Consider the following 12265-nt stretch of genomic DNA (forward strand, 5'->3'; position numbering starts at 1 on the left):
AGTGTCACTGGCCCTCATATGTGGGATCCGAACTGGGGCCCTCTGGCGTCCCAAGCCAGCTCTTAACCATCACGCCACTCGGCCGGCCCCGCCTCTAAACCAATTTAAATGACACGTAAGCCTACCTGTTCCATCTTCTCTTCCACTATTGCAATACGTCTTCAAAATGAAGATAAATGACAAACCTGGCAACTGTTCCCCACCCAAGATCATGCTGTTGCTAAAGTTTGCATCTGTTCTAGTTCTGTCTGTTGAATATTATTGGGGCAAGAACTCAGACTTCCCTACTTTATCAAGTATAACACACTCTGAAACCCTCCAGTTTCCTTTTCCCCCACAAGACCCATCGCTGAGTGGGCTGGGATGGCCCTGTCTCGCCCATCTCTTCATGAGTCACTTTACTTCTGTATTCTCAGTGAGGAGTGAAGGGATATGTAGGCACAATAAGCACTTCTCTCTCTCTCTCTCTCTCTCTCTCTCTCTCTCTCTCTCTCTCTCTCACACACACACACACACACACACACACACACACACACACACACACTCTCGTTCCCTCCCTCCCTCCCTCCCTCCCTCTCTCTCTCTCTCTGTCTCTCTCTGTCTGGGGAAGGAAGCTAAATATTACATTCTATCTAGACTGTTAGGAAAACTTTCTGGAGCAGATTGGCAGATTTTCCTCTAAAACTAGAGAATGATGGGAGTGTCACAAATGGAAATGAGAAGGTCTGAGGAAATGGGCTGACAGTTTTCTTAAAACACAGTTGGGGTAGTGCGCTTATCAGGAAAGGGTTAGGGGAGGATGAAGAGGGTAAAAGGAGTCAGTATATGGCAACGGAAGACTAGACTTTGGGTGGTGAACACACAATCAAATATACAGATGTTGTATTATAAAATTGTATATACCTGACACTTATATAATGTTATTAACCAGTTACCTCAATACATTTAATTTAAAAAAACAGTTGGGGAAAGTAACCTACAGCCACCCAACTCCAAATTTTAAAAACAGTGAAAACTTTTTTTGGTAAATGATAACCTATGACCTTCTTCCCCTAGGATGAACTTTCTATGCCATAATCATTGGGTCTTTTTTTTAAGTTTATTTTTATATAGTCACATTTATCATTCTCTCTCTCTCTCTCTTTTTAATTGGGGAACAGTGTGTTTTTCAAGGACCCATCAGCTCCAACTCAAGTAGCTGTTTCAATCTAGTTGTGGAGGGCGTGGGAATCGAACCGGCAACCTTGGTGTTATGAGCACCGCGCTCTAACCAACTGAGTTAACTGGCCACCCAGTCATTGGGTCTTTTCATAAGTAACATAATTAGGTTTTCAGGGACCTTTAAAGATTACCAGGATATTTGTCCCTAAATGACAAACCATTGTAATTACCTTTCTCTTTGCTAGAAAATCAACCCATGGAAATCATACCCAAATTCTAAATAGCTGACCCTAATTTTATTTTTTGTGGTTGAAAAAATGTAACAGATAATAACAGTGTTTCTGGGCAAAATCCACCATGCTTAGTGAGGACCGTTTGCTTGTGCATAGCATCTAGAAGTGTGTATACTCCACATTTCTGCCCATTTCTAATTGGGATGCCCACCATTTGCTAGGGGGCTTACGCATCCCTGTTTAGCTTATTTTACCTGTCCCTGGAGTCCAAGGTCTTGAAATTTCAAAATCTAAGATATCGTGACCCCATTGACAGAGCTTCCCGTCCTTCCCCCACTTAGACCACTGGCTGCAGGAGTTCCTTTCCTGACTGCCTTCCAGTGTCACAGGCCTCAGCTCTTGGGCCCTGCCCTAAAGTCTGGGGAATGAAAACCTTTCCCAGATTCTGAAGGTGGGGCTTGCCTGTCATACAGATCCAGCCATACTTCAGCCTGTGCTGCTTAACAGGTGACCTCTGCTGAGTGTCTGGAGACCTTGGGGCAGGTGGATCTACCATCGGCGCCTCATCACATCTTTCTTTCTTCACCTGACTATTCCAACAATAATTCTCCTATCTGACCACTTTTAGGTCCAGTTTTCCTGGCTTACTAGGAGAAAACCTCTTATATTAAGATTGGCAGAATTTCAAACATGTGGTGATGGAAAGAGAACTGACTCTGGGTGGTGAACACACAATGTGATATATTGATGATATATTACAGAATTGTATACCTTAAATCTATGTAACTTGACTGACAATTGTCACCCCAATACATTTTAATTAAAAAAAACAAGATTGGCCGGATTAACAACGGGTGGCCGCTCAGTCCCTCTCTAAGCAGGGAGCACTTGGCCTTCTTTCCTCTCGGGCAGCTACCGACGACGTACGGCCCTGGAATCAAAGTCGAGCCTCCCTAAGAAGCCCTGCCAGCCATGGATGGCAGGTTTCAGCCTTGATTCCTTAGCTCCAAGCCCTAACAAAGGACCACTAGGTGGCAATATGTCTGCCACCATCCCCCCAGAAAATCACCTTGCTCTTGAATCTTAAAAGCTAGAGGGGCTTCACTGCCACATTTATTCTAACCCTCTTTATAGCTAAATAAATAAGCCCAGAGAGGAGTGATTTGAGCAAGAAAGAACTGAGGCTGAAACTCACGTGTGCCATGACCTCTGGCCCTGGGCTTGTTTGCCCGCTGCGCCGCACAGCCCCACATGAGATGCTTGACCAAGAATCACCCAGCGCCTCAGCTGGATTATGTTTCAGGGTGTTGCTGCCAGTCTCCGCTAAATATCTTCCTGTCAGATAGAGAGCCTGAGGCGACAAAGACCTCAAGGAGGAGTGTTTCTTTCTTGTCCAAAATTCTTAGGCTATCTTTATATCTTTATCTGAAAAATGCCTTAGCTTCAAAAGGTGAAATAATTCATGTCTGGGGTCATCAGCCTTAGGTCACGACATTCTTAGCATCCAGGAGTACATGCTACCTCACTCCTCTGCTTCCCCAGGAAACATTAGCACCAATCTGCTAAGTTTCCTCTTCCCCATTACTGATGTTCTCTAATGGATACAAGTAGCTGAAAGCAGACGGTGCGCATTCCTTTTTTCCTTTGTGACCCCAAACCATTGTTTCTAGTCTGACACAGCTACCAAGCTTTGAATGACACACAGGACACAGAGGGGAGAGGTGTTACATAGGAAAGCAGGGGGTTATAGATTCAGGACCCAGCAGCATCCAGCAAACACACTTGAAATGAATTTCCCACATTCCAGCCCAGAACCTCACCCAGTGTCACAAGCTTCAGGCTGCAAATGTTTCTAAGCCTCCCCCTAGTTTCACCTTTTGGAAAATGAACAATTCTTTTATCTTCAATGTTATAAATCCCCAGGGGAAATTTCCCCTCAAAAATCTAGTTACGGAAAGTGCCACATTTCCACCTTCTAACCCATAATCGTCATTTGAAACAGCTTTAAAGCATGGAAAAACTCCAGTACCTGACCAGTCAAAAGAATTTCTCTGAAGAGATGTCCCGCAGCTATTTCTTTTTCCTCCTTTTCTTCCTCTGTCACTAAGACCTGGGCTAGGTCACCACTCACATCTCACTAAGGGAAGGCAGCATGTTGGCATAAAAAGACCATAAACTTTTGAATCAAGCCTGAATTTGGATCCCAGCTTTATCATGTGGGATTTGTGGTACGGGACCTCAGCCTTAATTTTCATGAGTGACTTGGGGGCAATGACGAGGACTTCTAAAGGGCTTTTAGTTACGATTAAATGAAATACAAAATGCTTAGCATCAGACCTACACATAAGTAAGCACTCAAAAAATGTTGTTTTCTACTCCCAAATCCTTCTCTAATTATTTTTCAAATGGGATTTTAAGAACTGTAGGTCAGGACACAATTCTTATTCAGAAGGCTGCATGACTGAGTCTGTTCAGGAAAAAAATTTTTCATCGTATGAAGGTATTAAAGCACAAACTGGATGGTTTGTGGATTCAGAGACTTTACCCAGCTGCCTCCTTATCTAAATAGAACTTGTATTTTTGTTTTATTGGTCAAGCTTTTGTCTCCAGGATCTTCTTATCCTATCCCACATGATACTTAGTTCTTTGGTTCCAAGCAATTCATTGTCTGTACTCCTCTAGATTTGGTGCCTGCTCTGCCCTGGGCTGTTTTTCAGTATTCTAACCTTTTTATAGAGGTAAACCTTCATCTCCTTCTTAATAAATCTCTGCCCAGCCAAAATCAGATATAAACCATGATTTGGAGAGGAAAATAATTTAGAATATTTAATTTCATCTAGTTGTCTGTGCTGATGAATGAATACCTATATCGATATTAATAAAGAATAATTGAAAGTACTCATTTCCACCTACTTCCCCCAGGATTGTGCTTCTGTCTCAACTAGACAAGAATCAGGGTATGCAATGCTATTTTCAGCTGCTCCTCGTCAGACTAAAATTCTAATTATAGAGCGTAAGTCAAACAGTCAATTCAGTGGTGTTAGCTTTTGTACAGGACCAGTGCTAAAGTAGGCAAGTATAAATTTTTCTAATGAGAAATCTCTGCTTCCATAGTCTTAGAGATTCTAGCTTAGAATGCCCCCATTGCCATCCCCCAACCCAGTCAACCCAATGCAAAGATTATGTAGGAACACATTAACCAACCAAGCAGCTATATACTTATGATCAGCTCTCACAGCGGGGTTGAAAGGGAGTATTAGGAGAATTCAAAGTACTGTATTTTGTTCTATAAAACAATTATACTGTCTCATGCATCATTTCTTTAAAAAATTATGACTTTACAGTATTCTGATGACTCATTCACAGCATGGGGAATATTTCATGTGTTTGTTAAATGAAAATAATATATAGGTATTTGTGTATCTGCTCCACTTCATAAGCAGAAAAACATGCATGTGATTTTCTAAACAAAGTGTTATTTTAAACATGAGTAAATTTTAGTGTATGCTTACCAGTTTACTATTTGGTTTTATCTTCAGGTACAGATAGTTTGTGATACTACTGAAAATACCTTTATTATTATTATTTTGATCAGAATTTATAATATATAATCCAGTTTGTGACGATAAATAAAATTTTTCTAATCTCTTGAGATATTTTGTGGGGTTTTATTTGAAGTTTGCAGTAGAAATAACAGCCACTAACATTTATAAGCAATCTGATAAAATAACCTTGCCACTGGTACAATATTTCTGAAATTCAAGTCTGCGAATCCAAGTGTTCTCAGTGATAAAGCCTGCCAGTCAAAGACCATCAGGAAGACAAAGTTAGGTTTATTAGCTTGTTGCAGCAAGAGAGGACACCCTTCATGGGGAACCATAACATTTCAAGAAGAAAGAAATAGAAAGGGCTTTTATAGGATTTGAACTAAAGTCAGAATTGTGTAGAGTAGCTGCAGTAGAGTGGAAATAACACAGGCTATGGAGTGAAAAGTCCTAGTTTGCTGAATCCAACAATGTCTAAAAAAGAATTACACACCATTACCAAGTGGGATTTATTCCAATTATATATCTGCTGGTTCAGCATTCAAAAAGATCAACAAACCTGAGAGACTAAATGCTCTCCCCCTAAGATTGGGAGCAAGGTAAGGATGCCTGTTCTCACTACTTTTATTCAACGTAACCCTAGAAGTTCTCACCACTGCTATAAGGCAAGAAAAATTTATAAAAACATACAGTTTGGAAAGAAAGAAATAAAACCTTTTATTTTCAGGTGATATGATTGTCTAGATAGATAATACTAAGAAATGTATTATAAACAAAAACCAAACCAAAGAACTCCTGGAGCTTATAAGTGAGTTTAGCATGGTGACTGTATACAAGATCAACACCAAAAGCTCTGTTGCATTCCTATATACTAACAGTGAACATGTGAAGACAGTACATTTACAGTCACATCAAAGAAAATGATGTACTTAGGTATAAACTTAAAACATACAGTATCTGTATGCTAAAAATGCTGATGAAAGATGTCAAGCAAGACCTAAATAAACAGATATATGCCATGTCTATGGATTGGAAAATTCAACATAGTAAAGATGTCACTTCTAACCAAATCGATCTATAGATTTAATGCAATTCCTATCAAAATCTCAGCAAGACAGGCTTACTGTAAAATGTATGTGGAAAGGCAGATTCTGGAGTAGCTCAAGCAATCTTGACAAGGAAGAATAAAGTAGCAGAAAGATTTGGAATTGGAAGACTTGAGTTTGTCCTTCCGTTTCAGTAGAGGTGTTATCTGACCTTATAAGGTAGGTGTTGTTATCCTTTGTTTTGCATGTGAAGAAGCTTCAATTTAGAGATAACAAAGATCTGAAACCCTTCTGACTTGAAATGCAATGGCTACTGTCTGCTGATTCTATTGTAGTTAACTGCTGATTGGAAAAAAATTTTTTAATTATAACTTGAGACTAACCTCTTACACTAAAAGTGAAAAGAATCACTTTACCTAATATTAAGGCTTACTATATACCTAGAGTACTTGTTATGGGCTGAATTGTGCCCTCCCCACACAATTCATATATTGAAGTCCTAACCCTCAGTACCTCAGACGGTGACTGTATTTGGAGATAGGGCCATTAAAGAGGTAATTAAGGTAAAGAGAGGTCAGTGGGTGGGCACTAATCCAACATGCTGGTGTCCTTACAAGAAGAGATTAGGGTAGGACAAGCACAGAGGGAGGACCATGTGAAGATTTAGGGAAACGATGACCATCTACAAGTCAAGGAGAGAGACCTTCAGAAGACGTCAACCCTGCTAACACTTTGATCTTGGACTTTTAGCCTTCAGAATTGTAAGAAAATGAATTTCTATTTTAAGCCACCTATTCTGTAATGCTTTATTAGGCAATCCTATCAAACTAATGCAGTAATCAAAACATCATGGTATTGGTAAAAGGATAGACACATAGATCAATGGATCAGAATAAAGAACCCAGAAGCTGACACACAAATATGCTCAACTGATGTTTGAAAAAATTGCAGAAGCAATTCAATGGAGGAAGGAGAGCCTTTTCAGCAAATGGTGCTAGAACAATGGGACATCCATAGCCCCCAACACACACACACACACACACACACACACACACACACACACACACACAACCTCAAGTGCTTTATACAAAAATGAACTCAAAATAAGTCACATACTTAAATGTAAAATGTACAGCTATGAAACTTTTAGGGTAAAAGAATAGGAAAAAATCTTCATGATCTAGGGCTAAGCAAAGAGTTATATTTGGTACCAAAAGCACAATCCATAAAAGGAAAAACTGACAAATTGGACTTCATCAAAATTAAGAAACTGCTTCTCTTCAAAAGCCTACAAGAAGAGGATGAAAAGCCAAGCTATAGACCAGGAGAAAATATTTGCAAAGTGCATATCTGACAAACCATATATTTGACAAATGGTTAATATGCAAAATATATAAAGAACTCATGCAACTCAGTAGCCCAAAAAAAACCCCAAATAATCCAATATAAAAATAAGCAAAGGACCTGAGTAGACATTTTTCCAAAGAAGATATTCAAATGGCCAAAAGGTACATGAAAAGGGGATCGACATCACTAGTAATTAGGGAGATACAAATCAAAACCACAATGAGATATCACCTCACACATGTTACAATGGCCATTATCAAAAAGACAAGAAATAACAAGTACTGGTGAGGCTGTGGAGAAAAGGGAACCCCTGTTCACTGTTGGTGGGAATGTAAATTGGTGCAGCAACTATGGAAAACAGTATGGAGGCTCCTCAGAAAATTAAGAATAGAACCACCATATGAGCCAGCAATCCCACTTCTGGGTGTATATCTGAAGGAAATGAAATCACTACTCCAAAGAGATATGCACCCCCATGCTCATTGCAGCTTTATTTACAATAACCAAGACATGGAAACCACCTAAGTGTCTACTGGTAATGAATGGATAAGAAGATGTATGTATATATGTATGTATGTTATGTATATACTGGGGGTGCCAAAAAGTGTACACATTTTAAGAGCTGTCATCTATGTATTACTTTTCGAAGTTGAATTACTGTAGCAATGTGTAGTATGATGTTCGTTCAAAAGATGGCGGTAATCAAATGAATGGTAGCATCATTCATTGTATTACAATTTTGATAGTTTTTTTTTCTTTCTTAAAACGTTTATACATTTTTGGGGCACTTGTGTGTGTGTGTGTTTGTATTTATATATGTACATAGATTTTCCTGGTAATCCCCCATAATACTTTTTTTTCTGTAAAATTAGGCCCAAGTATTTCAGAGCCCTCCTGAGTAGAGGGCCTCTTCCTGAGGCCTGGTAATAAGAAGTGACCCTGGCCTCAATAGCACAGGTAGGCGTAAGGCCTGTCCTTTGGGGAAATGGGACATGGGATTAAAATGTAATCTTCACAAAAGTGAGTCTCAAAGGCTAGGCTTAGGTAAGGGAACCAAAGGTCCCCACCTTGTAGAAAGTGGCCTGAGCCCCTGAGGCTAGAAAACGCTCCAGGAAGGAGGCCAGGGAGAGGGACAGTGAGGCTCAGCCGGGTCTCAAGACTTTAACAAACAGAAAGTCTGAATAAATTAAGAAAGGGAAGAAAACATTCCTAAATAAAAGGAGCCAGTAAAGTCCCAGAATGGACTTTATGGGATAGTGGATAAGACTGTCTAGCTACATGTGGATAGTTAAAAAAAAAAAAAAATCTAGAAAAGCGGGCAAGGAGCAGATTGTGGGGTCACTGGCTATCGCTCTGAAGTTTGTGGGATCGCTCTGAAGTTTGGGTAAGAGCAAGTGGAGAGAGGTTATTTGAATGCAAGCGAGGCACCTTCAGTGAATGCTTTTGGCTGATGATTCTCACTAGCGCTGTGTTAAGGGCAAGGTTCATTCGCAGATTCAACACCATGCACAAGGCTCCTTCACGGCCAGAGTGGGGATTTGGGAGAACTCAGTCACTGAGATTGATCTGGGGTCCCTAAAGTTGCAGGGACAGAGGGCAGAGGCTTAGCCAGGTGGGCATAAGGCCCCAGGCGGCCCAGGTAAGTTGACTCCTAGGAATTCCCAGTCGGTGCCAGGCACAGACATGGAAGTGCTGGAGGCTGAGGGGCATTTGGTGTTGGTCTGAGAAGTGGAGCTCAGAGCGGTTTTGCCAGCCACAGAGCCCAAGTACGCGGGGACCAAATGAAGGTTTTATCCAGAGGGTTCCAGAGAATTAGAACAGGCATTTGAGAGCCGAGATAAAAGCTCAGATAAGTTGAGGCAGGAGAGTTGGTAGTGAGGTCCTAGGCTCTGGTGAAGACATGAAGGCAATTTCTGGAAAGGGGCAGGTGAGCGAGGCCACGGGGAGCCCAGGGGCCAGGGTGTGGCCTGGCCACCACAATGCAGGCAGTGTGAGAGATGCGAGGAAGAGGATGGAGCCCTTCCTACACCTGCTACTTCAGGTAGAAACCAGGGCGGCATGGCGTCCCCACTTGGGGATGCCACGAAGGCTGCGCTGCGGGCGCTGGGGAAAGCAGGCGGGGAAGGAGAGGGGCTCACGAGCGATGTGCACGTCTGGGTCTTCCCTTGGTCTTCATTCCTTATTGATTGTTCACCTCTGCGGACTTTGGTCCCCAAAGGGTAAAGAGGAGCAGTTCCAGTTGTATTAGGACCACAGCTCATGCTCACAAGTGACCTCACTGTCTCCGCCCTACCTCCTACCCTGACAAGGCTGGGACTTCACTGGCTTTCCGGGCCATTCTAGGCCGCTAGTCGGGCTAGGCCAAGCCCATCTTGTTTTAATTCTTCCCCATTTTCACCAGATGCTGCCTGGGTCAGAGAGCTCAAACAGGGCCTGCCGGTTGATCGGGTCTGCACCAGCCTATGACGCCTTCCGGGATCATAGGAGTGGTGGACGGGAAGCTGTCTCTTGTTCATACAGCCTGCCTCAGCTACAGTGCGAATCTCAGAAGCAGGTCTGAAACTCCAGCTGGCAACCTACTTATTTTCAGGCAATTTTCAAAGAAACCAAGTCCCCACCAGCTAGGAGAGATGGATGTGCTCATGGGTAGGGCAGAAGTATCTGTGTAATGAAAAGCAGAGGTGAGAACAGTGGTGAAAAGTCAAGGTTTCCTCTGTAGGTTTTTTATTGGCTGCATTTAAGGTAACATCCTCTCATTTTCCTAAGAAGCCCCAGTGAAGCCTCCTGAAAACACCTGCTGGTTTTGAGAGGGTAAGGAAGGCCCTCCCTCATCTCCTGACGTGGTGGTGGTGGTGGTGGGGGTGTGTTTGGTTTGGGATTTGTCAGTCTGGGAAGCTGAGCGCTCTGGGCAGCTCAGGCCTGGCAGATTTCCCCCATCTGCCTGAAATTCAACTGGGGGTGGGGGGTGAGGCGGGGCAGAGGCCCTCCCGGCCCAACCCTGCACCTCACTCTCCAGCCCCTGGAGCCTGTGCCCTTTATTTCAAGTCTGGTCCCCAGGGGGCTGAGTAGAGAATGAGGACAGCTGATAAGCCTGACAGTATCGACTTTATGGGGAGGATTCAATGAATTTACTTTCTGCAAGTGGACTGCACTCTTATCTGCTGCCCACAGAGCATCTAAAGCCTCATCTAGGGGACCCCTTGATGAGTCATGTCTCCATACAAAGACCAGAGAATAAAGAGGAAAAGGGAAGCCGCACCCCAGCCCTTTTTTTTTTCTCCAGTACCAGGTCCTACCCCCACCCCACCCCCGCCACCCCCTGGCTTTCCCATTGCCTTTGGGCTTATTGGCTGGAAATAGAAGCAAGCACTCACAGCTCCAGGCCTACGGCGTCAAGGCCAACCCAGCCTGGTCTTGAGAGCATCAGCAGCTGGGCACACTCAGGGCTGTGCGTCCCTCTAATTGGTAACTAAGGGAAGAAAAACCCACTCTGTTGAAGCAGTGACGTGCCTCGCTTTCTGCTGCGATGGTCAACATTCGCTCTGGACAGAAATACCCACCTGGCCTCACACAGGTGTCTTGGTGGGGAAATGTGTGTGCGTGTTGGGTGTCACCAAAGGGTCCTGGTCTGGGGAGCTGGACGGTGGAAATTAATTGTAAGAGAGAGCACCTGATGCTCAGGAGAAAGTTTTCTTCCCCCTCTCTGACATCCCTCATCCAGCCCTGGGCTCTGTTTGCTTCAAATAGTGGAAGGAAATACATGCCTCTTAGCAGCACAGAACCCAAAGCAACTGGAAGGAGAGAGGCGGGTTGGGCCAATGAAAGCGCCTTTTGGAGCCAATTAGAGGCATGTGTTTAGATTCTCTATCTAGCTTTTGGATAGAGGTTTTCTGGTAATTAAAATAAAACACTATTTATTGAGCAACTATGATTTTATTAGCTGCCTGAGACTACTGTTTTTAAGCATTTGCCCCAAATCACTAACTTTACATACGTTAGCTCACCGAATCTTCACAATAACCCATAAAATGGACATTATTTTCAAGTTACAGCTGAGACAATAGAGACTGGGAGAAGTTAAGTAACTTGCCCAGGAAAACAGCTTATCGCGAGAGCAGGACTTCAAACCCCAGCGGGTCTGCCTCCACAGCCAAACCCGAGGTCCACCCTTAGCTACTCCACTAAACGACCAGCCACTAGGTATTTCTCAATACTTTATCCCACTTCCTCCACAGCAAAGCAGTGAGAATGTATTATTCCCATTCGATAAGAAACAGGTCCAGCAGGGTAATTTTTTTTTCAATCCCATCAGCTTTTTATTCCTTAAATAAATGGCCAGTTTGATTGAGAAAATGACAAAGCAGCAGGGAACCTCTAAACCAATGAATAACTTACTCTACTTACTATCTAAACCAGTAACCTCATCAATGTACACTTTTCCCAGGCAAGGCACGGGGTTAGACAGCAGACAGAGAAAAGGGGGCAACAGGAGAAAGGGCATCAACAGAGTCGTGTTAAACAGTAGCGCGGAAAACCTTTGCCATTCTGAACTGAGACTGTGGACAGCTCACCCTCACCCGCTTCTTTATTCACACTGGGCGCCTTACATTTGGATCCAGTGAAGGACCATCCCCGAGATCAGTGCTCCCTGCATCTTAAATGGAGGATGTCTGGTAACTCAGCTATGACCATCTGCCAGGCAAGTGTGAGTTTGTTTACAGAATAATATGGTTTCTCCTCCTTTGTCAACAAAAGTCACTGTATGCTGCAAGGGAAACCCAGTGGGCAGCAGGTTTGTTTTCATCAGAAATCGGAGCCTTATAAAAATAGGCATATAGATCAATGGAACAGAATAGAAAGCCCAGAAGTAAATCCAGGCATATACGGCCAGTTAGTCTATGACAAGGGAAGCAAGAAGTTACACTGGGGTAAG

The 12265-nt window shown here is 43.0% G+C and overlaps 1 protein-coding gene across 1 annotated transcript in view; it reads left to right on the forward strand.

Annotated features, from left to right (window-relative positions):
* FKTN (fukutin) overlaps positions 1-9933 on the forward strand; it is a 36431-nt gene extending 26498 nt beyond the window's left edge. The window contains exon 6 of the mRNA XM_019635905.1: positions 9734-9933. Within this exon, the coding sequence (XP_019491450.1) occupies positions 9734-9798 (65 nt within the window). The 3' untranslated portion in view covers positions 9799-9933. The remainder of the gene's footprint in view (positions 1-9733) is intronic.
* The last annotated feature ends 2332 nt before the right edge of the window (positions 9934-12265 follow it).

This window comes from Hipposideros armiger, unplaced genomic scaffold (assembly GCF_001890085.2).
Source record: "Hipposideros armiger isolate ML-2016 unplaced genomic scaffold, ASM189008v1 scaffold_24, whole genome shotgun sequence".
Lineage (NCBI taxonomy): Eukaryota > Metazoa > Chordata > Mammalia > Chiroptera > Hipposideridae > Hipposideros > Hipposideros armiger.